Source organism: Tripterygium wilfordii, chromosome 1 (genome assembly GCF_013401445.1).
Source record: "Tripterygium wilfordii isolate XIE 37 chromosome 1, ASM1340144v1, whole genome shotgun sequence".
Taxonomy (NCBI): domain Eukaryota; kingdom Viridiplantae; phylum Streptophyta; class Magnoliopsida; order Celastrales; family Celastraceae; genus Tripterygium; species Tripterygium wilfordii.
This window is the reverse complement of record NC_052232.1, coordinates 5,673,308-5,698,908: the sequence shown is the minus strand read 5'-3', so window position 1 is coordinate 5,698,908 and position 25,601 is coordinate 5,673,308. Positions and strand designations below refer to the sequence as shown.

Below are 25,601 nucleotides of genomic sequence, written 5' to 3'. Positions count from 1 at the left end.
TCTGTCTTTTAATTCATTTAGATATACCTGCCTTGCAAGTTTCTGATCTCCCTTTATTTCTCCTATCCCTTGGTCAGTAGGAAACTTCATCTTCAGATAATAGGTAGAAACTACAGCCCTTGCTCAGTTGAGCAAGGGTCTCCTAATAAGTGCATTATAGGGAGTCTAGATGTCAACTACTAAGAAATCGCATGAGAATAACCTAGATTTAGGATATGTCCCCAATGTAACTATTCCAATGGGCATAACTCGATCTTCTACAAATCCGTAAAGTGGTGAGGAGAAAGGCTTTAGATGCTCTTTTGGGATGTTCATTGCCTTAAAAGCATGATAGAACAAAATTTTCGCGGCACTTCTATTATCGATCAAGATCTTCTTCACTATATAGTTTGCAATGACTGCCTCTATTATGAAGGCATCAGCATATGGGATGCTAACATCATCAGCGTCATTCTCGGAGAAGACAATTGATTCTTCTTCTCATCTTGGTATTTTACCTTTGGTGTCGAAGCTGTTAAGAGTCCTAGCATACAACCTTTGCTTAGAGGCACTTTCTCCTCCTGCTGCCAACCCGCCAATTATTACTCCAATTATGCCAACAGTACCTTGATTTTGTCGATGAGGAGAGTCATCTCTTCTTTTTCATCTTTGATCATCTCGATCATCTTTTATTTTTCTTTTATCATCTCCTGTTTGAGTGTAACTTTTCAGGTGTCTTATTCTTATCACACTTTCAATTTCATCTTTGAGAGTTCGACATTCATCAGTGTCATGTCTTTAATTCTTCGGCATTCGTCATCCATAGCGGTGGTATTAAGTTTGCGACTACTCTCCACTGGGCTTTTATCTCAGTTTCACATATCATTCTCTCTAGTACCTGAATTTTGCTAACCCTAGGCATAGTTGTGCCCGTCAGAGGAGGCGGATGTAGTGCATCCAATTTTTGGGTGATGGCTTGCATCTGGGTTTGAATATGTTGTTGAAGCTGTTGCTGCATCTGTTGGAGAGCGATGGAGAGCTGGTCAGTAGTAACCACAACTGGCGTAGCGCCTGACTGTCCGATGATGACTAGATTTTCAGTTGGCAAATTGGGCGGAGGTGGTGGATCTTGATGGTCTCCCTAGTGGTTGTCAGCCCTTTCTCCTTGTGTAGACATGGTTTGAACCATGATTATTGTGAAAACATGTTTTTCTTTCCAATAGGCGACGCTAATCTGATGACGAGCAAATTTGTCTTGAGTTATCGGACGTCTCCGATAGATCAAACCAAGCGGAGTAGGCTGACTGGGTGGTCGAGAAGATGAACAAATGTAAGCTATTAGATCAAACCCAAGGTGTTTTCCTTGGGAAAAACTCTCTGATGCTTAAGTCAGAAAGCAAGAAAGCATTTACGAAGAACATTGAGGAAGCACAACTCTTTGCACGAAAGTATGCAAAGTTGTGAACGAATGTTTACCTTGTGAAAAAGTACATTTCTAGGAAAGACCCTCCGATACTTAAGTTGGAAAGCAAGAAAGCAAATAGCCAAATATTAAGAACTTTGAGGAAGTAAAGCTCTTAGCACGAAAGTATGCAAAATTGTGAATGAATGTTTACCTTGTGAAAAGTACCTTCGAAAAGGAGTTGGACTCCTGTTTCCTATATGATTTATGAGACGTATCATGCTTGTTCTCTTTGTTGTAATGGAATAGTTATTCCAATGATTTGTTAATATGTTAGGATATGAGATACCTCGGCAATGAGGTAATGCTCATCTCGGTGATGAGATGATGGTTTTCTCGGTACTAAGGCAAGAATTATCATCTTAATATTAGGCGCCTGTTGATGTAAATTATCAACAATCGAATTGTGGAGAATGAGTGGGCAAATGTAAGACAAAACAGAGAGATTTTACGTGGTTCGGCTTTGAGCCTAGATCCACGGTGCAGAATGATATGGTATTTTATTTATCACTTGTGAATACAGTGCGAGTAAGAAATCCGAATCCCCCATCCTCCTCTTCCACCCTCCTAATGAACTCCTTTTATGCTTTTCTTAAGCAGTTACCAGTAGTTGTGGCAGTTAGAGAAGTTCATAGCAGTTTGGAGGAGTTTACGGCAGTTTGGAGGAGTTTGTAGTAGTTTGCAGCAGCTTCGGCTGTTACCATTTAACGAGGAACTGCTTTATCTTCGGCTTCGTCCCTTAGTTATTGGTTCGGCCTTATTTGCATCGGCTTCGTATTGCCTTGATAATACCAAGTCCTTTTTGGACTGTGAGTTCTGGTCTGCTTTACATTGTTGGGCTTCGGGGCCCTAGCCTCTGTTGGGCTTTTATGTTGTTGGGCTTCGGGCCCTAGCCTCTGTTGGGCTTTTATGTTGTTTGGGTTGAACATGACCCATATAATTTGTTGAGGTTGACTTTGACCCCTACACTTTGCCCCCTATTTTTAAGTTTGATTTAAACTTAAAAATATTTTGCTTGGGGTTGCACCTTCTTCAGAGCTCTTCGTCTCATCATCTCTGTTTGCAGTTTTTGCATTTTTTGACTGTTGAAGTATTTCTGCAATTGCAATTTCAGAGCAATGAGATTAACAATGAAAATATCTTTGTCAAGATTAAACGTAAATACTTCATACATGGGAATAAATATGCAATATTATAACTCTTAACGAGCCCAGGTGCGAATAACATCATTTATGATATTCATTGCATTCCCAACATGGGCTGCAAGATCTAAAAGAGATTCTTGTAATCGATAAACGTTCTGATTTCGAGAATGACCCCAAGCGTTATCACGAACTCTGTTCAGCGCATCTCTGGCCGCTCGAAGCACATCCGTATAAGACTAGTTTCGTTCGTACTCGTTTGCAGATTTCTTTCGGCTTCCTCAAGAAGTCCTTTTAAGCATTCGATGGAGTTTTGAGGGTTTTCCTCGTACAATTCTTCAGATATTACAAATATTTCAACGACTGAATCGTCTGGTTCGTCGTTATTTCGAGATGTAGATCCTTCTCCTTTGGTCTCTGCCATTTTTTTAAGATGAAGGGTCTTCGTTTCTTGCCCGTTTGGAAGGAATGAGATTCTCTTTCTCGTCTAATGCTCTTTTTATAGGAGTGGAATCAGAAGAACTCATTTTGCTAGGTGTTGAGGAATTTTTTGGAAAGAAGAAGGAATGTCTTCTCCCTCCTTCTTGTCGTGTATTTAAAGACGAAAGACTCACGTTCAAAGAAGCAGTTATTCCTGAAGAACGTGGGGAAGCTAAACGGTTACACCGTTTTTAGAGATCATGGTGTCTCTTCGTATTTCGAAATAAACAATTCAAATATCCTGCCTTTTATATTCGTTGTAAATGAAATGGAATTTCGTAGAAATCTTCTTGAAATAAAATTGGAAAAAGGAAAATGGACAAGAATTTTAATCTAGGGTGTAAAGAACACTGTCTATTCCATCTACAATATATCCAAGTTGTACTGTGATCTCAGTGATTGCTTCGTGTAATTTATCTGGATCATGACTACTTGCTTGTCGACCCCACGACATATATCGAACGCCTTGTATGACATATTTTGAGACCATGAGTTGTCTTATGTAGTCTTGAACTTTGTCAATTGCTTTCTTAAGTCTCCTTTTGGTTTCCATCAGAGCCTTTTGTAGAGATTCGATGGTTTTCTGGTGATCGTCCTCGTATACATCTTCCCTTATAGGGGAGAGGTTGAATCTGGGATCATTTCCATCTTCATCTTCTTTAGAAGTAGAACCTTTATCGGTTCTAGATCTTTTTGTAGGTGGAGAGTTAGGAGTATCCATCCTTGAAGATTTCATGAGGAAAATATTGGTTTCTGCTAATTTTTAATTTTGCATATTTATACAAATGAAATATGAAGGAAGTTACTTTTTCCTTGGAAGTTGTGATAGATAATGGGGAGATGGACGGTTGTAACATTAATCCACGTCTTTTTTCGAGGAGTTGGAATGTCTTTTGGTTTGCTCGAGGATTAACTGATCAGAATTGATATTAAATTATTGGAGTTGAATTATTTTTGGAATTTTGGGAAGCTTCGTCTTTTTCTAATAGAGCTTCGTCTTCCTCTAATAAAGCTTCATCTTTTAATGGTGAGATTTTTGTTTCACCTAAAAGTTTCATCTATGACAGAAATTGAATATATTTGGAACCTAGCGAGGAAATTCTTAGTTCGTTTAAGAATGCTATCTTTGATAGAGGTTAAATAAACATGGAATAATATTTATAAATAGTTAAAATTGTTCAAGCCTTTAAGGTCTTGGCCATAAGGCATGATGCATTCTAACTAGATTATTCTTCATAAAAAGATTGATGTTTTGTAAGGCTTGTCGCAGCTTTTGAGGATCATCCTCCATAGCAGCATTTTCTAACATGTCTCGAAGCCGATAAAGTGACTGTCCAGCCAATTTGTAGGCTCGGGTAAGCTCCATTATCCTTCTCTCTGCTTCATGGAGATCTTTATCTAAACGTATCACCAAATCTTATAGATCGGAGACGTGTTGATATGGATCATACCTGTCGGGATAGAGCTTCAATTGTTGAAGTTTTTCTGCCATTTCAGATGATCCTTCATCTGACTTGGTTGGCGGTTTGGACATTATTTTTCGATATTCAGGCTCGATAGGATTTTTGGAAGAACTCATGACTGTAGAGGTTTTTTCTTTTGGAAGTGGTATTTCTTTGGTTTTTCTCCAGTATATTTATAGGGAAAAGAGCGCAATTTTAGAAGTTGAATCGTGTTTCGATTCTAACTAGTTTTTTTTAAGGAGATGTAATAATGTAACGCCGCCGTTTTCGCCATTTATCGAGAAGTTACTTTTGATCGAACGGCTCTGATTAGTTCGTAGTAAAACGATTTCCGAGGAGTTTTAACTTTTGAATTTTGAATTTACTATTTAGTCCTTGGTGGTTTTTTAATGGGTTTACTGTAACCACCCACTATCTTAAAACTTCCAGAACACGACTCGACTTTCGATACGTTTCTTGACTTCTTCTTTTTTGAGTTTTCGATCATGGCTTGGTTTGGTTCTTCCGAAGAATTTATTGATAGGTTTGAGAGAGAAAACGAGAGGGACGAATCTAATTTCGGTCCCCAAATTATTCCGAGTGAGAATCAGGATATTATGGATACTCGAGATGAGTTTCCTGACAACGATATGTCTGAAAGAGGTCTAGGGGAGAAAACCACCAGTCTTAGGGTTTCATCTTACTCTGAATCTAAAGGAATGTCAGGTCAAAAGATGATTAGTCCATCTAAAGTTAGCCTTTTACCAACCACCCGTTCAAAAAGTAAAACTCAAAAAGTTTTTGAGGAAGAGGTTATAATAGACAAGGATCCTGCTTCTGTATTAACGGAAGAGGATTTAGACAATATTAGAGTTGAGTTCAAAATTCCACAGGAGATAGAGATGCGAATTCCTAGTTCTAACGAATCAGCCTCTTATGAATTTCCAGGGTGGACTGTGGTATATGCTATAACATTGAGGTGTGGATTAAAGTTTCCTTTAGGACCTTTAGTTAAGTCTGTATTAAGATTTTTTGAAGTTGCCCCCTGTCAACTCATGCCTAATTCTTGGCGGATTTTGTTGTCTTTAGAAGCTTTAAGTGTGAAATTCAATCTTTCTTTTGGCCTTCATGAATTTCTTGCTGCCTATTCTTGGCAAGAAAATAAAAAGGATGTAGGTAGGTTTATGTTATCAAAGAAGGATAAGGAAAATTTGATCGCTGGAACCACCTCTAGTGATCATAACTGGCAGAAGAGGTATTTCTTGGTAAGGAAGGAAACTCTTCTAGGAGATGATGAGGTTATCCCTAGTTCTTGGAAAATTCAAGGTATAATCTATTTAAATTCTCTTTTATTTTCATCTAAACGTTTTGTGAATATTTATCTTTCTATGGCAGGGAAATCTCCTAGGATAACTATCACTAAGGAAGCTCAAAGGAATTGTCAATTATTTCTAAAGATAATTCCTCGTCCTGAGAGAGATTGGAAATTTGTCTCCTCAAAATATCTTTTTGAAAGTAAGTTAAGAAAATATTTATGATTTGTATTTTGTTTTTTGTTTCTAACAATTTCTTTTCGATTTTTGACAGAACCTCATATGACCCCAAGAACAATTGTTCTTTTGACTTTTAAGGAGATTGCTGAAAAGAAGAAAGTTCAGAGAAGCTCTAAGGAGAAGAGGACAAAGAGAAAACATGACTCTAGCTTGGGACTTCATAGCGAGTTAGGAACAATTGCTGAGGTTATTGAGACTCTTGAAGTTCCTGAGGACAATGTAGATGATGATTCTACACTTGTGAGGAAGAAGAAACCTAGGTTATCGTCCCCTTCTTTGATAGATGCAAGTGCGGGATTGAACAGGGAGGCCGATGACATCATTCAGGTTCCTGATGATGAAGTGAGAGAAAAGACTGTGAGAAGAGAAGGAAAAGATCCTGTTCATCCAGTTTCACCTCTAAGAGCTTTGCTTGAAAAGAGTTGAGACTATCGGGTGTTGATCTTCCGTCTAATCTTCCGGCAAGGAGTTTTGAGATGTCGATCCCTAACATCCCTCTTTATTCGAGGCCTGCTGAGTTATTTCCTGATTTGCATAAATTGGCTTATCCCATTGGTTTCACCCCTCCTAAATTGAATCTTGAGGATGCTTCTATTTAGAGCATTTATCATGCTTTTCAAGTATTTTCAAAACTCAATTTATTTGTATTTCTATGTTAAATTAAAAGTAACCTTCATCTTCTTCTTTCAGGGTTTGTCAATTCAGCTTTACATTGATAAAGAAATCGAAAAGTTAAGTGAGGAAGTAAGGAGTCTTCGTCTTTCCAGCGGACTCCTACAGGCCGATATTAAAAAATTTTCAGAGGCCGAAGAGCAGGAGAAAAAACTAAGGATAGAGGCCGAAGCGCAATTGGAGAAAATGAAGACTACTGCTGCTGAAGCTTTAAAGAAAGCTGAAGATAAATTCAATGAATTGGACAGAAGGCATATTGCTTTGAAGACTGATTTCACAGATCAGGGCAGACAATTGTCCAACATAATACAGCAGCAGAAAGTTACGGAAGAGCAACTATCAGATTTCAAAGTTAAATTTGAAGAAAATGAAATCAAATTGAAGGATTTGCAGGAAGTTGACTCCAAATTGAAAGATTGCGAAATTGAGTTAAGTGCTTCTATCGAGAAAGCAAATCGGTTATCAGATGAATTGACAGAATCAAAGAAAGATGCCGATTTTTACAAGGGAGAATGTGCTCTTGCTGTTGGAAAGGAAAGAATCAAAGCCTTGGGGAGGTGATGACGCAATATAAGGCCGGTACTTTAAATGAGGAAGAAGTTGATCGAATGATCAAAGAATATGAAGAATTCAAGGTCATCGATGCAATGCAAATTTCTGCCTCTGAAGTCGAAGACGATGTTTAGGCTTATATTTTTAATTTTTGTAATCTTGTATCTTCCCTGTTAGTCTTAAATACGATCTTAACTCTTTTATACTTCTTATTAATTGAGATTTACGACTTTAACTGTCTGCTTAAAATTTTAACTATGATGCAAAGAAAATTATGCTTAAATAAAGAGTTAAATGTACATGACCTTTTGGGAAATTAGATGACATCAATCTTCTTTTCTTTGATTGTCGTCCAAACTTTGACATTTTATCCAATATGCTAATAGATCCTGCAATAATCAAGTATAGAACGATGGGGGTGATGTAATGCGGTCTGTCAGGCACTTATATATGCTGAGCATATATATGTATATATTCAACTCAATTGAGAAAATATATACATTTCAATGATTATATATATATATATATATATATATATACATATATATATATTTTAGGAAAGATATAACCTGAGATGTTTCGCATTCCAGCTGTTGCTAAGTATCTTCCCTTCTCTGGTTTGCAATCTGTAAGCACCATTGTCGACGATATCTATGATTCTGTAAGGTCCTTCCCATGTGGCCCCCAGTTTTCTGGAATTCAACTGTTTTGTATTCTGGAAAACTTTTCTTAAAACCCAGTCACCAATATTGAAAGCTCTTGAGTTGACTGTTTTTGTTGTAATATTTTGTGATCCGATGCTTGTAAGCTGCTATTCTAACAGATGAAAGATTTCGTCGTTCCTCAAGCATATCTAATTCTTCGGTGAGAACGATGTTATTCTCCTCATCTTTTTTCCATTCAAATCGTGCTGTTGGAAGGCCAACTTCAAATGGTAGCACTGCTTCAGTTCCATAAGTTAAAGAAAATGGAGTTTCACCTGTTGAAGTTCTCACTGTTGTTCGATATGACCACAGAACTCATGGGAGTTCTTCTGCCCAGGCTCCCTTTGCGTTTTCCAGTCTCTTCTTCAAAGTATTGACTATCGTCTTGTTTGTAGCTTCCGCTTGGCCATGCTTCCACCCATTTTGTGAAGTAATCTGTTAAAATTAATAAGAACACTCTTTGTCCCGATGCTGGAGGAAGCTTTCCGACGATATCCATTCCCCATCTCATGAAAGGCCATGCCGATGAAATTGGGACCAGCTCCGTTGGTGGTTGATGTGGGATTTGCGAAAATCTTTGACATTTATCACATTTAGCCACATATTCTGCTGCATCGCCGCGGAGCATAGGCCAATAATAACCAGTTTGCATGATTTTACTGGCTAAGCTTCGGCCACCTGAATGGTTTCTGCATACACCTTCATGTAATTCTGTTAAGGCATACTGTGCTTCTTCTTGAGATAAACACCGTAGTAAAACTCCTTGGTATGATCTTTTGTAAAGAATGCCATTAACTATTGTGTAACGTGATGCTTTTCGTTGTAGTGCTCTGGCCTCATTCTTATCTTGTGGTGACACATTATCCTGCAGATATTGTATGAATGGTGTTCTCCAATCATTATTGTCTTCAGTGATAGCAAATGACTGCTCTATCATGGAATTTTTGTTTATTGCAGGTGACTCTAAATAGATCAGTGGGATATTTTGAGTCGTTTGCATCGAGATTGATGATCCTAAGTTCGCCAATGCATCCGCTTGCTGATTTTCTTCTCTTGGAACTTGATTAATTTGGAATTCTTTGAATTCAAGTTGCAATTGTTGTACTAATTCCAGATAATCGTTCATTCTCTCATCTTTTGCTTGATATTCTCCATTCAATTGGTTCACGATCAATTGGGAATCCGAAGTTACGTGGATACGTTGAACTTTTGCTTCTTTCGCTAATTTCAATCCCTCAATCAGAGCTTTATATTCTGCTTCATTGTTTGTGGCGTGAAATCCACAATGTCCAGCTTAAAGGAATTGATCCCCTTGAGGTGAGATTAAAATGATACCTAAGCCACTTCCCTTTGCATTACTCGAACCATCAACAAATAATTGCCAAATAGCTTCATCATCTTCTTTGTTTTGACTCAATTCTTTGTGAGCATTATCCATCACTCCTAGACTGAATTAGCAATGAAGTCTGCCAGAATTTGAGCTTTGATTGCTGTTCGAGGTTGATACACGATATCATGTTCGGTCAACTCAATTGCCCACTTTGTTAATCGTCCGGACAATTCTGGTTTATGGAGTATCGTTTTGATTGGGAAGCTCGTTACCACCATGATAGGATGACTTTGAAAATAAGGACGAAGCTTCCTTGCTGCAGTGATAAGTGCTAAAACAAGCTTTTCCATTAAAGGATACCTTGTTTCAGCATCTAGCAAACTTCGACTAACATAATATACAGGATGCTGCCGGTTGTTCTCTTCTCTTAGCAGTACTGCACTAATTGCAAATTCAGAAACTGCTAAATAAAGATAGAGTATCTCCCCAGTTTTTGGCTTCGCAAGAATTGGAGGATTGGTCAGATATCCTTTCAATTTCTTTAATGCCGTCTCGCATTCATCTGTCCATTTGAAGCTAGCTGATTTCTTCAAAGCCGTGAACAGATGATGACATCTTTCAGATGATTTGGAGATGAATCTGTTTAGTGCTGCAAACTTTCCCGCCAGCCGTTGTACGTCTGGATTTGTGGGAGAAGGAATATCAAGTATCGCCTGGATTTGATCAGGATCTGCTTCAATACCTCTTTGTGTAACAATGAATCCCAAGAATTTTCCTGCTTTGACCCCGAAAACGCACTTGAGAGGATTTAACTTCATCTGATGAACATCAAGAATTTCAAATGCTTGTTTGAGGTGTTCAACATGATCTTCGCCCTTCAGAGTCTTTACTAACATATCATCGATGTATACCTCCATCGTTTTTCCAAGTAGACTTGCGAACATACAATTGACCAGCCGTTGATATGTCGCTCCTGCGTTTTTCAATCCAAATGGCATTACTTTATAACAATACGTACCACGTTCGGTTATGAATGCAGTTTTCTCTTGATCTCCTGGATGCATCAAGATTTGATTATATCCGGAGAATGCATCCATAAAGCTGAGTAGTTCATGCCCTGCTGTTGCATCCACAAGTACATCGATATGAGGAAGTGGGAAAGAATCTTTTGGACAAGCTTTATTCAGATCTGTGAAGTCGATACAGACTCTCCACTTTCCATTCTTCTTTTTTACCACAACCACATTTGCTAGCAAGTCTGGGTATTGAACTTCTCGAACGAATCCAATATCTAGCAGCTTTTGAACTTCCTCATTGATGACTTTGTTTCTTTCTGGAGCGAACCTTCGTCTCTTGTGCCTCACTGGAGGGAAGTTATCATCGACTTGCAACCGATGAGTGATGATATTCGGATAAATTCCAATCATATCTGCATGCGACCAAGCGAAAGTATGCTTATGATTTTGCAGGAATCGGATCAAATTTTCTCGAAGTTGATGATCCAGGTTGGCTCCAATCTGAACCTTCTGATATGGATAATCAGGATGAATGATGATTTCTTCTATCTCCTTATTAGCCGGTTCTTCTTGATTGCTTAGAATCGGCCCTTGCTGTAATTGCTATAAAGCTTTGATTTTTTCCTTTCAATGCTTGTTCCTAGCAACTTCTTGCTTGACATTGATCCCCATATATTTCTTGTATTCCATCTCTTGTTGGGAATCGTATCACTTGATGATAAGTTGATGGCACAGCCCTCATTGCATGAATCCAAGGTCGTCCAAGTATCGCATTATTTGGAGATTGACAATCTAATATATTAAATCGAACCTGGAGATTTATTCCTTTGGCATATACTTGCAATGGAATAGAGCCGATGGTGTATTGCTGTTCTCCGCTGAAGCCGATGAGTGGTATATGACCTCTGATTATATCGGCTTATGAAAGTCCCATTGCTTGGAGTGTGGACATGAATAGTAAATTTGCTGAACTGCCATCATCAATCATGATTCTTTTAACTTCGCAATTGGCAATTTGCAAAGTTATTACCAGGGCATCATCATGTGGATTGAGTAGCTTCGTCATCTCATCGTCTGTGAAGCTGATAACTTGTCTCGTGAATTGTACCATCGGCTTATCATTCCATACCTTAGAATTTTTTGTTTGTTTGACATGTTTCTTTGCTGATGAATGTGTAATTTCGCTAATCTCCGATCCACCAAATATTACGTTAATCGTCTTCTCTGGAGGAGGTGGCTTATGTTCATCTTCTCATCTTTCAGCTTGGGACATCGTCGCTTTTCCTCTTTCGGATAGTAAATCCCGAAGATAACCTTTCTTTAGCAATTGGATTACTTCTTTTTTGAGGGTGAAACAGTCATCTGTTGTATGCCCATAATCGTTATGAAACTCACACCATTTGGAAGTATCCCGTTGATCTAGCGGTTTATATAATTTGTCGGGCCATCCAACAATATCTCCCATTTTCTTCAGCACTGATAAGATTTCATTTGGTGGAATTACCAAATTGTATTCAGGAGATCGAGGTTTCTTCTTCAAATCGATCGGTTAGGATCTTTGCGAGGATATCGCGGAGCTTCTGAACTTGTTTACTTTTGCTTAGATTTCTTCGGCTGCTTTGTTAGTCGCTCTGAAAGCGTTCCTTCATCTTCCTCCCATTTAATTTGAACACTTGCTCTTGCCTGAACTTCTTGAAAAGACTTACATGGATAACGGGTAAGCTTTCCGTATAATTTGCTTCCAGGAAGAAGAGCCATGCGAAATGCATTGATCGCAATTTCATCTAAACATCCTGGAATCTCCAGTTTTTCTTTATTGAATCTCGTCAAGAATGACCGTAGAGATTCTCCTTGCTTTTGTCGCAGTCGATATAGATCATCTTATGTTGGAATTATTTTCCTACTGCTTGCAAATTGTTCAACAAATGCATCGGCCAATTGTGCGAATGAAGCGATTTGCCCTTCTAGAAGATTAAGATCCCACTTCAAAGGAGGTCCCACCAAGGTTGAACTAAATCCTCGGCACATGCATGCTTCATGCTTGTTGAATGGGTATGATACCAGAGTCAATCGTTGACTATACTGATCCACATGATCTTTTGGATCAGTGATACCATCATAAGGTTTAATATGTGGTATGATGAATTTCTTTGGGAGCTCTTTCATGGCAATGGCATGAACAAATGGAGATTTGAGGAAAGTATGATTTTTCTTTATAGGTGGTGGCATGCCTAGTATTCTGAAAAAGGCTGACTCCATTTCTTCTAGTCTTTTGTCGACGCTTCGCTGCGTTGCAATCTCTGGCAATGTTGTAGTTATGTTTGACCACGCACCAATTGTTGGGATAGCCGAAGATGACGTTGGTATAGGAAACAGTGGTGCCATGGATTGTGCCGTTGGCCTCAGAAACTGAGTTGATGTTGATGCCAATGATGATTCTGTCTGATGCACAAATCCTAGCAAGGGAATACTTGCGTTGGGAATTTGCGTTGTTTGTCCATCATTGAGTCGAACAGAAGTACTTGGGACAGTACTTGGAGGGACAGTTATGGTTATGTGTGGACTTGAAGGTTGATTCATAAGATCAAGTAGCTTTTGATTTTCTCTTCGAACAATCAAGTTTTCTTGCTCCAACTGTTGGACCCTTCTTTCATGTTCGTCGAAGCGTTGAATCAAAGCTTTCATCTTCTCGCTTACAACATCATCTCGTGAATCTTCTGAGTTTGCCATTGTGATAAAACAATTGCCCCCCTTCCTGGCGCGCCAAATTGTTGATGTAAATTATCAACAATCGAATTGTGGAGAATGAGTGGGCAAATATAAGACAAAACAGAGAGATTTTACGTGGTTCGGCTTCGAGCCTAGATCCACGGTGCAGAATGATATGGTATTTTATTTATCACTTGTGAATACAGTGCGAGTAAGAAATCCGAATCCCCCCTCCTCCTCTTCCACCCTCCTAATGAACTCCTTTTATGCTTTTCTTGAGCAGTTACCAGCAGTTGTGGCAGTTAGAGAAGTTCATAGCAGTTTGGAGGAGTTTACGGCAGTTTGGAGGAGTTTGTAGTAGTTTGCAGCAGTTTCGGCTGTTACCATTTAACGAGGAACTGCCTTATCTTTGGCTTCATCCCGTAGTTATTGGTTCGGCCTTATTTGCATCGGCTTCGTATTGCCTTGAAAAGACCAAGTCCTTTTTGGACTGTGATTTCTGGTCTGTTTTACGTTGTTGGGCTTCAGGGCCCTAGCCTCTGTTGGGCTTTTATGTTGTTTGGGTTGAACATGACCCATATAATTTGTTGAGGTTGACTTTGACCCCTACAGCGCCATGCTCAGATGATAATTCTATTCAACTGAGATGATTACCTCGGTCTGAGAATAACTTCTCATTTCCAAGATAATCCTTGACTTTGTTATGGACTTTGGTATCATACTCTGGTTGGCTTTCAAATATGAATGCCTTCATTGTGTTTGCGTTTTCCACGTGTCATGTTCGGATTGGACATTGGTATGCGGTGTCATCATTATCCCAAAATATTTTCATGCGTCAATAGACTCTTCTTAAATTTCTCTCCATCCCTGTATTACATTGATGCATTAGATATTTGTTTATTATGTGAATCTAATTACATAATATAATCACAACATTAAAGGTTCATAGGGCAATGAGAGAGTTTCTCCGGAAGCATGGAAAATTTGTGTTTTATAGAGTTTAACATAAGTTCAATTTATTTAAGTCATGGACATTGGTAGACAGTTTGACCCAACAATATATGGCCACAGCCGCATCCTGTCTTTGTATTAATTGTAGTGTAATATGCACCCACATGAACGGGAATAGCACGACAACACAAGTAAATACTGACAACATCAAAATTATACACTTTTAAAGCCTGTAAGAGCAACCTGTAACCTGAAAATGTTTGCAAGTCTAGGTTAATAAAAGAATGTAATCATTGGATATAATCTTATGTACTGGAAGAATATGATGAGTTTGAAATACAAATTGCACAGTATGAGAACCAGTAACTGGTGACTAACATACAATACAATACAACACATACACAATATTACATTATTTCTAAACTTCCCCTATATATTGCATCGATCATATCCAGAGAACCAAGACGAAGGTTCGGTCAGTTTAGAAAAATCCCCATCTTCGCCGTTATAAACATGTTCCAACTCCTTCCATTGTTGGTCTTCTGTACTAATGGGCTTCTGTGCATCAAACGTGCCCATATCAGAATCATTGCAAGGTCGTGTTGCTTCTTTAGGTAGACGAGACTCAGCTAGTAGTCCATTTAGGGTACTAATTTCATGCTCATGCTTTCTTTTCAACTTTTCAATTTTTTTGTAAGCCTTCTCAGTCTCTTCCTTTGATTCCAAGGCTTGTGTCTGCGGAAAGTTTCAAGTTAAAAGATTAACAATGCCAGATAATGAATCAAGTACATAAGAGTAGAACAAACATATCCATTTTCTCAATTCCAGCTACTGTGGAGAAATATTTTGACATACACGAGAGCACTGCTGGAAAGATAAAATTTTGAAGCGTTTTTGAAATCCCTAGAAGCATCCGAGATTCAAGTATTTAATGATTTAAATTGAAGCCTAACTTTATATATGCAATTGTATTCAAGTAATTCATGAAACTCCAACAAGACATTCCTATGTGGTTTTGAGACGGGGAGATAATTTTAGTTTTCAGATTACGTCAATGAGAAATGATAATGAAGAAGTTAATGAATTCGATCCATGGAGAGAGAAGGATTTATTTTACAAAAAATGTATCTGACAATGCACAAGGGAAGGGGACGAAAAGAAAATAAAGAGCGATCAACCAATCAGTAATATAACTGGTTACTCTGTAATATATGAACACAAAATTATAGGACAACTGGACAAGGAGCATCCAGCATGTGAGCAGGTAATAGTTTAAGCATAAACATAAAAGTACGATATATTGGAGACAATTTCTACCTAAGGGCTTTTCCAACATTTTTGGGTTCCTTTTTGAAGTTTATTCCATTATTTCATGAAAAGGTTTCTGACTTGTGTTCACCTGTGGTTTTTGAAGCGTTTGACTTCCTTTCTTCTAAATTGCTTCAATTATTTACCTCTAGCTCTATTAAGCAGTGGCACATTGTCAAATAATTCCAAGCTTCTTCTCTTACTGTTAACCACCATAATTAGATAGAGCTGGCCCCAACCAGGTAAAATCACATAAGACATAAAACTCAACTATAATAGCCCATATCTTTACAACGTAAACATGTCATTTACTTTTAAGCTTTGTTAGCTCAAGCCAATGTAAGTCACCATCTAAGGATCTGATAACTTTAAATAACATGTCAGTACTTTCGCCCACCAAAAACCAATTTGAAGATAATGTAGTGATTACATGGTTGGACACAAACACAGCTCGAAATTTGACCATGTTATCCATATATTACAGTTTAGACAAATAATCTTAGAATACAAGTTTCATAAAATTGCAGCTAAAAATATTTAACTGAAAGCAAAAATATCCATGTCTTAGACTCTTAGAAAATACAATTGTAAAGTTGAACAGGCTAGCCTGCCCTAACCTCACTTTGCAAAATTCTTACACTTCTTTTCAAGGGTCAAGTTACCAGGTCAAAGCAGTGACAAAATTGGAAGAAAAAACCCATCATAAAATCACTTTAAATACCATCATAAAATCACTTTAAGAAAAATATCAGTGGAAAATTTTCAAATAGCAAATGTAAAATTCGAAAAGAAAACACCAGCTAAAGGCAGCTGACACCCTCCTTGGCATCATCACAAATTATAAAGCTCTAACATGGTTCAAGGTGCAAAACAACCACTAAATAACCAAAACAAAGTGCCAAAGACCACAAAAATATCACTAAATAACCAGAATTTTGAGCCACAAGTATGAGAGAACAACAATCCATATTGGAATAAAAGGAAACCATGCAAATTAATAATCAATTTTTCAACTCACCTGGGCCACATTTACAGCCTCTTCTGCTTCTTTAAGGCGAACGAGTAATTCCCCTGCAGCCTGCACAGCTTCAGCAGTATCCCTCAATTGAGCCTGAAGTGCTTTGTTTTCATCCCTAAAGTAACGCCTCACTTTTTCTCTGTCCACTTTCAGTGCTGAAATTTCTGCAGCAAGGGTATTTATGAATCTAGATTCAGCACCTCTGACTCCAGCTCTAGCAGCTGCTTTCTTAACATCATCAATTCCTTCCTGCATCTCCCTATGCCTTGCAAGCAACTGAATATGTTTTTCCTCCAAATCTGCATACTGTTCAAGCATCCGGGCATGTCCCCGCATAGCCATCCTCATTGCCTCTTGCAACTCTTCTGCACATTTCTTCTCAGTCTCCAATTCTTGCTTTTGCTTTTCAGCTAGCGACCGACTAGCTTCAAGATCAAGTCTTAATTCCTCAACAAGAGATATCCACTTACTTTCTGCTTCAGTCCAACGAATTCTCTCCTGTTCAAGTGTCCCTTCAGCACTCTCATTAGTTGACTCGGGGATTTTACCAAGGGATGGAGCCAAAGTCACCCCACATGAGTAGGTCAGATGCAAAATTGAATTACGATTTCGAGTGGATGAGGATGAGTTTATATAAAACTCTAGCTGGTTTCTCAAATCTTGTATCTCTTCCGACAATACCTCCCTCTCACCCAATTCATAGAAATTCCGATAACGTTCTAACTCATTTTGAGCTCTTTCCAACTCAACTTTCGTCCGCAGAATTTCAGGGTGATTCTCATATTTATCCTTCAGAAGCTGTAAAGATTAGCTCAACTACATGTAAATCTGTAAGAAGGAAGCTTTAAACAAATCAAAAAATAAAGATAAAATACCTTATGTTCATGTGTGAGTGACACTAATTCTTCCTCCATGAATTCCTCAGTGGGTAAAATACCATCCATAAGACTCTCCAGGCGAAGAATTTTATCTTCCCTTGTCTGCCCTATTAAGGCATTGCACTCCCTTTCGTGCTTGTACAGTTGCACCTGCCAGTGATGCCAGAGATATTTCAGTAAAACACTGGAAGTAAAAACAGGTATAATTAACATATGGTATGCTAGTCATTAAAATACCAAACGATTAAGCTGCACTATCTCAGCAGTTTGTTTAGCACAAAACTCTTCAAGTGCCATTTCTCTTCTGATGGCCCCTGCCAGAACTTTCTCCACTGCCTGTGAGATGGAAAAAAAAATGTCAGGCGTCTTCTAAAATAGATCATTAATAACTGAACCAATGGAAATTTTGAAAATCCTGCTAAATGCAATAAACTTACTTTGGGAACTTGATTCTTGAATTTTCCAACAGACTCTGGACCATCAACAGGTACTAGCTGCTGGTCTGAGCTATCATTGACCCCTTTCTCCTCAAGCGTTGTTTTGCTCTTGCAATTGCTACAAAGGACTACTAATATATCTTCTTTCGTTTGCACATCATCTTCAGGAAGAGTTTGCACGCCCACATTAACTTTGTCAACAAGGAAAATCGGCTTAGTTTCTGTGGGTTTAAAGGAAAACCTAAACGATGATGGCTTCAATACCAAACTCTGTTGATGGTTATCAATGATTTCGAGGCCACGATGGAGGCTAGCTGCCAAATTGTCGGTTGGTGTAAAATGCTTATTTTCTTGAGCAGAAAGTGCAACACTTGGCTTGCCTTTCAAGGATTTTACAGACGATAATTGTAAATTCTCTGGATCTAAAATTGTATCATCCTTGAGATCCTTTTGTGATGCAGTTAATGCCCATGAAGTCCTCAAACTTTTCCTGCTGTCACTTAGTCTGGGGGAGATACTCAGAGTCGGAGATTTAAGAACTGGTGATACATCAGATGGAACTACACTGAGAGAAGGCGGAGAAACACAATTCACTGAATCATGATGCGAGTCACTAACTACATTTTCTGTAATCCCAGCAGAAATTTCACTTTGAGGATCAGAAACTTGGCAAGAGGAGACACTCCCAGCAATTTTGGTTGGTGATTCATCTTCATCCTTGGACAATCTGGCTTCAGCAAAACTCATAACCTTGTTCTCTTCAGTGGATCGTCCAGAGCATTGACCACCAAGTATGTCAACAGATAAGTGCACTGAATTTTCTTTTCCTTCCCCTGTCACATTTTGATGTACAAGATCATCAGTATTGTATGAACACAGGCTTCCTCTAATAGGTTTGTCATAATCAATCAACAATGTGTTGTGATCTTTACTATCTGATTGCACATGTGCTTGAATGCAGAGTTTCTCCACAGCTTCCTCATCAATTTCCATTTCAACATCGTCATCATCGTCAATACAAGGTAACATCATTGGACGGTTCAAACTAAGCTTTAACAAATTTAAACTTCTGCGAGCCCACTCTGTTGAGTATCCTCGCTTTGATTCTGTGGGATGGTTGTTCCCATTTTCCTTCATTCGATTTAATTCTTCCTGTTAAACTCATCCCATTAATCAAATTGCATTTTTAATAGAGAAACCAGTAAAATACAACAAGATTGAATTTCAAACAATATGATTATACTTTTAGCTGTCTGATCACTTCACGCAAATATTTCACATCTTCCTGCATCACTTCATTAACAATTGCCTTGTTCTTGATTGCTTTTGCACGCTGTGCAAACCTCAGTGTACTGAAAGTCTCACTCTTACAGCTGCATAATTAAGTCATGTGAACTTCTGGTTTATTTAAACAGGAAACAACTTTTGTCAAGGATGCAGTACCTTTGTGCTGGAGAGATGGCACAGACCATCGCTAGTTTTGCATTGCCACCAAGAGATTCCTGCAGTAAAAAAGTCAATCTGGAATCTCTATATGGAATGTGTCGTTGCTTTCCCGTTTGAGAAACTTCAGCTAGAATATTTATTAAGTTCCTGCAATTCCAATAATTAGAACACAGTAGTATAGGATGTTATAACTCATGATGCATTCCCATGTGGGCATACGCCGAAAAGAGTTCTACAACTGAGAATCAACAAAAACATCTTCCTCCAATGATAAAAAAGAACATGTCATAATATTTACAAAATTATTGAGGTCCATATTTTCATGGACAACCAAAACATCATTTCACTCCCCTATTTTTGTTTCTCTCCCAAATTTTTGCTCTTAGTCTTACTGTGAAAGTATACAAGATGGATCATTGAACCTGATATTTGAATTTGTAATTTAAGTGATTCTTTTATCTTTGTAATGTCACATTTCTGGGTCCAGGACTTACAACTACTACTTTACAGTTTCTCCCTCTACTAGTAGTATAAAATTAGTGGTGTCCCGGACAAATGCTGTATCAAACAAAGAGCATAACTAATATATTTTCACAGCCATAAAGATGCTGGAGTTCTCTCAATTCCTCAGCATGATAAGTCAATTTAGGAAACAATGAAATCTAAACTTTAACAGTGATTCCAATCATCCGCTAATAACACATTAGCTTGCGCTTTGTCATATATATGTACATATGCATAAGTGTATCTAGAATATGAAAGGAGTTTAGATCTCTCATCAATGCATTTCTAAAGAGGTTTGGTTCAAAATAAATGACATAACATAAGATCTCAAAGAAAGGCCTTGTTGTATTTTATTTTCACCTATACCTTTACAGTAAACACGAATGTTCATGAAATTAAGAATTGTATTCTAAACCGTACCCAAGCTGTGATAGTGACCGGTTAATGTTCCCTGCTTCTTTCAACCGTTCCCCTGCGGCACCAGTTAGCTTTTGTCGCTCTGATCCCGCCAAATCAACAAGATTTATTCTACTAGTTTTCAAGCTGCTTATGCCATCTGCAACACTCTGAAATAGCAACTTCAGAATCTCTTCAACATAAAAGTTGACTAAAGCTAGAGCCATTTACTATTATCACTTATCAGTAGCTATAGAAACAACTTGATTACATTCTAAGCTTAATGCTTCATGAAACCAACTCATGACCAAATTTAAGATACCAAATTCTTTAGCTAAGTGGAGTCGGCAGTTTTGATGTCACAAATAAATATTCTAATGTAGTCTACATAACCTAAACACGTATGATCTCTTCAATGGATCAAGAAAATACACATTATCAGCTAGGACATAGGAAAATAGTACCTTGCATCGAGACTCAACAGCACAAGTAAAAACACTATGTGAGCGGGAACTCTCTGCATTTATACTAGTTGAGCCAGTCCTCCTATTAGACAATCCCTGCATGAAAAGTTGTTGCTTGTAATTACACTGCTTGAAACATTATCAAATCCAGACAGAATTAAATTGAAATCTAAGATTAAGTGATACAAGCTGAAAATGATTAATTGTACCAGATCAACACTCCATGTTCCTGCGTGTAACAAAAAGTTTACAACTCAATCAAAAAGAACTTCAAAATTTCTTGACAAATAAATTTTGCTACAGTCATCCTTCATTTTCTTCATAAAAGTTAAACAACTCTCGTGCACAATAATTGAACTTGTGACCTCTAGGTTGCACCACTACAATTCTACCACTAAGCCACACGTTCGCTGTCTAATCCTATATAGGAAATACTTTGATCCAAAACATCTTTGACCATACTTTTCAGATTTTAACTTCCCCAACACATACTTTCAGTAAATTGTTCCATTTATAAGTTTTGAAAGCGAGCCTAAGGAAATGACAATGATACGCCATTACAATATGTTTAAACCTAAAAAACAACTTCTCCGTAATGCGGTAATAATTTGCATACGTTTACCCCAGACCTCACAGTGTCAGGACCTCACTAGCTTTCTAATTAATAAAATGAGGGTAAGACTACGTACATCTGTCTCGCAAATGCAATGCACTTGCTTATTTATGTATGTGCTTGCCAAGCCAAACAAGGCCTAGATCATCATTGGGGAAGTTTACCAGAATAACGTCCACACTATATATGCAATGTAGTTAACTGTGTCAACATGATCAAGTGTATTTTTATGGCTTAGTCCTATGACTGAACTGAAAAAGGCTATTACTTGTTTTCTCCAACATATTATTGTCCACCCTCCCCTTCTAGAAAACCAAAACACAAAATGTGATCACATTATGTTACTAAAAAGTAAAAACATAAATAACAACAAAGCAAACCTTTATCAGAAGCTGAGTGACATCTTTTGTTGTGCACACATATTCCTCTGTTAGATTTTCAACATATACGCCTGATTTGACATCTTCTCTTATCTAATAAAGAGCCCATTGAAAAAATAAAGTAAACCCGGGTTTATAAAGAGATCATGACAGACAATATCAATTACATGCAGAGAAGCAATTATGCAAAAGCAAATTCTTCTTCTACCTGGAGGTTTTGTTGACTTGGATCCAACAAATCTGTTATTTGTTCATTATATATCTGCAACAGTAAAACATTAAGTCACATGCTTTAACATTAGTATCTCAATAAAGAAATTTCTTCAGAGGGAGTTCTTTCCAGCAGTCCAGCTACTTAACCTCAAGAAAGGAACAACGACATTGATAATTGAGTTGCTTGCCACCATGCTTAATTTGCTCCTGTGATTGAAACATAATGGCATTAATCATAAAATCCACTCTTATGGCATCTTTGATAAAATAAGAATGAGTTTTAAAATGAAATCGCAAACAGAATTGAGTGCCACCTCATTTATGCGAGCAAAGAGCCGCTGAAAGACACGTGGTGTCAATCCTTGTTGATCACTTCCCAAGTTTTTTTCTAACAAAGCATTGGTTGGGCCCCACATAGTATAAGTCTTTCCACTCCCAGTCTAACAAAAACAAATGTCAGAAATATATGAGACATTAAGAGCATCATTATCTATGAGAGGAAACAAGTGAAAGCAACCAGAAGAAAATGTAAGACACCTGTCCATAAGCAAAGACGGAACTGTTAAATCCAGCCAGACAGTTTTCAACAAGAGGTGCTCCTACAAGCTGGAAAATATCTTGCTGCAAAACCAAAAGTACTAAAAAATTATATATATCCTAGCAATGAACTGGTGATGAACTAGCAAGTAGCAATCATGCCTGTGTTGCATCAATGTCTGCAACTGAGTCAAATGTAAAGGTTTGTCCATTGATTGACAAAGAGTCACTAGAAATTCTTTTCGCTATAGTTTCTCCTTCTTCCTCATCCTTTGGTGGCCTAACCCGCATTATCACCTGATAATTGTAGCATTATAAGAAAATTTCACATAAATTTAAACTAACTTCCAAAAATCAAAAGATAATGAATGAATTTGGTTTGAATAATTTCAATTTTCTCTTTCTGGAGAAAATTAGTTCAGTCTTCCAACATCTATTCCTTCAGAAAATTCTTGTCTGTCCCTCCCCCCTCTTCTAGTCTTCTCTTTAAATGGTGAAACAATTACCAAAGGAAAAAAGTGAAAAAGAAAGGCATGCTGTGCTTTCAGTTTTTCCAGAAATCAATCTCGTGAAGGAAAAAATTCACACACCAAGCCCTCACTTTAAGGACAAATAGAATTGGAGAATAGGCAAACAAAAGACCCCTAAACAGATAGTTTTAGGGAAGTATGAAACTGTCCTTTTGGTCTGTAATTTCCTTTACAGCCAAAGATAAGTGGCCATAACTTTTAAAATCTTGGCCTCCCAAAATCATTTTAGCTACCCAATTAAAAATTAATGTAGGATACAATTCAAATAATTGTTTCTACACTTCTTTTTCCTGCATCCCAGTAACCAGACAGATTCTGAACAGAATTGAAACCATAAGGGCGGAAGTAAGTATGAGAATTAAGCACCATAGAGAATCACGATAAATTTTACTTCAGGGAAATGAAGCTTTCCTTCCCGAACTAACAACAGCTGATACAAAAGTCAAGCTCCCAAATTCTCGGGAATAAAGCAGAAACTCTGAAGGCAAATGCAGGCCAGGAATAATATTTATGAAAAGGAACACAAAATACAAGTTTCGCTTCAATCTTGTCGAGAGTGCCTTTTCTTCATAACATAATTAGACAGGACACCAGAAAATTCAGTCATTTCCCTCTCTTTGTTCTACTTTCTGGCTAACTTTAAAAAAAAAAAAAAGAGATACCTTAACCCCAGAATCCGAGGAACCAATGATGACATTCTCAGGAATTGTGTCCACGCTGAGCTTGCGCTTGAGAGGGTTGGAAGGCGGCGGACGAGGGGGAAGCGGACTCTTCATTTTGACAGCCGCAGGCGACGGCTTCTGATCGGAATCTAAGGAAGCCTGATCTGGCGGTGGATTGTTCTCTTTGAATGCCTTTTGCTTCCGCAATGACTTCGATTTGAGCAAGATAGGGTTTGGGGACGACGATGACGATGTCGGTGTTGTATCAGCTTCTCTCAAGATCGTGTTTCTTGCCTTCATTGTTAGATCTAAAGTGGAAACCCTATAGAGAAGAGCGAGAAAGGGAGGGGTTAGGGCAAGGTAGCGAGAGAGAAGCAGATGGAGAGAGAAATGTTGACGTTAGGAGGTGAGTGGGAGTTGGGAATTTGAATTTTGGGAGTCAATCACGTCCCATGCATCTTTTTGTTATGTTGTTTTTTTGTTTTGGAACTTTTTGAATTTGTAGTGGATGTGGAGGGTGGGAGTTTCGAATCACGTGCCGTTGATCATATAAGGAACGACTCACAATTATGCAAAAAAATATCATATGTGATGACGTCAAAAATAGGCCCAACCCTACTAGACGAATTAGTTAGTCAGACGAAGTTCTTCCTTCCTGATCGGTTGCCTTCCTTTTTGCACAATAAGCAAACGTAAGCTTCTGTAGGGCCCCGAGGGTGTGCTCGGGGGACCTCTCCGACGTTCAAGTCAGTACGGTACTAAACTTGGGAGGATGACTCATTATTCGGAGCTCTGTCTCTTGCTCAGTAAGTAAATTCGAGTGCAGGAGTTAGGATCTTTACCTGAGGGCAGAGGTTCCCTTTTATATGAGCTTGAAGTGTTTGAGCTGTAGTAGAAGTCAGACTCTCTCTCATTGGTTTTCCAGAGGGTTTCTCGAAGGGTAAATTCCATCTGTATTACTCTCCCAAAGGGAGTTGGACTCTTTTGAGGGTTGGTGTCCTATTGGGACTCTTCATTGTATGACTTGGTATATACCTACTTCGGTCATGTAGGGATATTACCAAGGCAACACTTCAGCGTGATAGAAGCAAGGTCAGATTCATTGACTTCAGTATATAATTTTTAGAGGAACCGAAGTGGGTACTTCAGTTATGGCCGAAGTGTACCTTTCGGCTCTCCCTTCATCAGGGCCCAGTTGACACTTCAGTTGTCACGTGTCCTAGTTTTATTGGTGGGGTAATTTTGGTATTATCAATATGTTCTTTCATGTTGTACATAACCTAAATGTGTAATCATTGGAGGAGCTAAATAATGATGATATTAGTTGAAGCCTTTAATTTCCTACACCAACTTACTATCTCTAAACCCCCCAAAGGCCGGTTTTGTAGAACGGTTAGATTAATTTTTAATGTTAACGGAAAAGTTATGAAAAAAGTTAAGTTTAAAGTTGTATAATATGTTATGGGATGTTTGACAAACTAAAAACTGAGTCTAGCGCAAAAGTTCTAGAGTAAAATATTATTTTAAATTTTATGATATTTAATAATTTTTTTAAAAAAATTAGTCTAATAAGTATAATTTATTATTAAAATTAATTTTATCAGTAATTATAAAATTAAAAAAAAATGCTTAACCTTCTCGTAATTTTTATAAAATGTAAAATGATTTTTTAAAATAATAATTGTTATAGAGGTAGGCCCACGTTATTTAAAAAAAAAAAAAAAAACATTAACAATGATAATTACAAGTGGGCCCCTGTCAATTTTATTTATAAAAAAAAAAGACAAACACCGTAAACCCAAAAAAAAAAAAGATCAACCTTATTTACACCCCAAGATTTACTACAAACACCACACTCTAAATAAATCCCAGTGAAAAACATAACAATTATGAGTACACCATTAGAAAAAAACACAACCTACACCCCCTAGAACCCTAATTTTTATTGCATCTAAGATCATGATTTTCAATGCATTTAGGATCATGGAGGTGGTGGCAATAGAGATGGTGGCAGAGATGGTGGTGATACGGACTCGATTAGCCAACGAATACGGGACTAAGGCAGGCGAGAACTCTGAAATTTGGAACAAAAGAGGGGAATGCTAGAGAGAGAATATGTGGGGACAAAAGAGGCTTATCGTTGGATTGAATCAAGCCAATCAGACAATTCACAATTGGTATAGCACGTTCGTTCGGTACGCAATGTACAAGAAGTCCCCCGGG

General features: G+C 37.9%; 1 protein-coding gene across 1 annotated transcript; it reads right to left on the bottom strand.

Moving 5' to 3' along the window:
* Window positions 1-14,267: 14,267 nt before the first annotated feature.
* On the bottom strand, window positions 14,268-23,835 carry LOC120001249 (kinesin-like protein KIN-12B). Its single transcript, XM_038849480.1, has 16 exons — window positions 23,379-23,835; window positions 22,349-22,483; window positions 22,187-22,270; window positions 21,964-22,089; window positions 21,797-21,856; window positions 21,645-21,698; window positions 21,437-21,529; window positions 20,444-20,539; window positions 20,004-20,149; window positions 19,077-19,226; window positions 18,877-19,006; window positions 17,634-18,785; window positions 17,434-17,532; window positions 17,194-17,346; window positions 16,319-17,116; window positions 14,268-14,727 (listed from the first exon to the last, which is right to left on the bottom strand). The coding sequence occupies exons 1-16, from the start codon at window positions 23,676-23,678 to the stop codon at window positions 14,422-14,424; spliced, it is 3,882 nt and encodes a 1,293-aa protein (XP_038705408.1). The 5' UTR covers window positions 23,679-23,835; the 3' UTR covers window positions 14,268-14,421.
* Between the last annotated feature and the right edge of the window lie 1,766 nt (window positions 23,836-25,601).

What these genes read in the sequence shown, in the direction of transcription:
- LOC120001249 (XM_038849480.1), bottom strand. Translation starts at nt 23,678, where the DNA reads ATGAAGGCAAGAAACACGATCTTGAGAGAAGCTGATACAACACCGACA. An exon ending in TCTTTGCTCGCATAAATGAG is followed by an intron (nt 21,857 to 21,963) that starts GTGGCACTCAAT and finishes TTTCAATCACAG; the next exon opens with GAGCAAATTAAGCATGGTGG. An exon ending in CACTCACACATGAACATAAG is followed by an intron (nt 17,117 to 17,193) that starts GTATTTTATCTT and finishes TAATCTTTACAG; the next exon opens with CTTCTGAAGGATAAATATGA.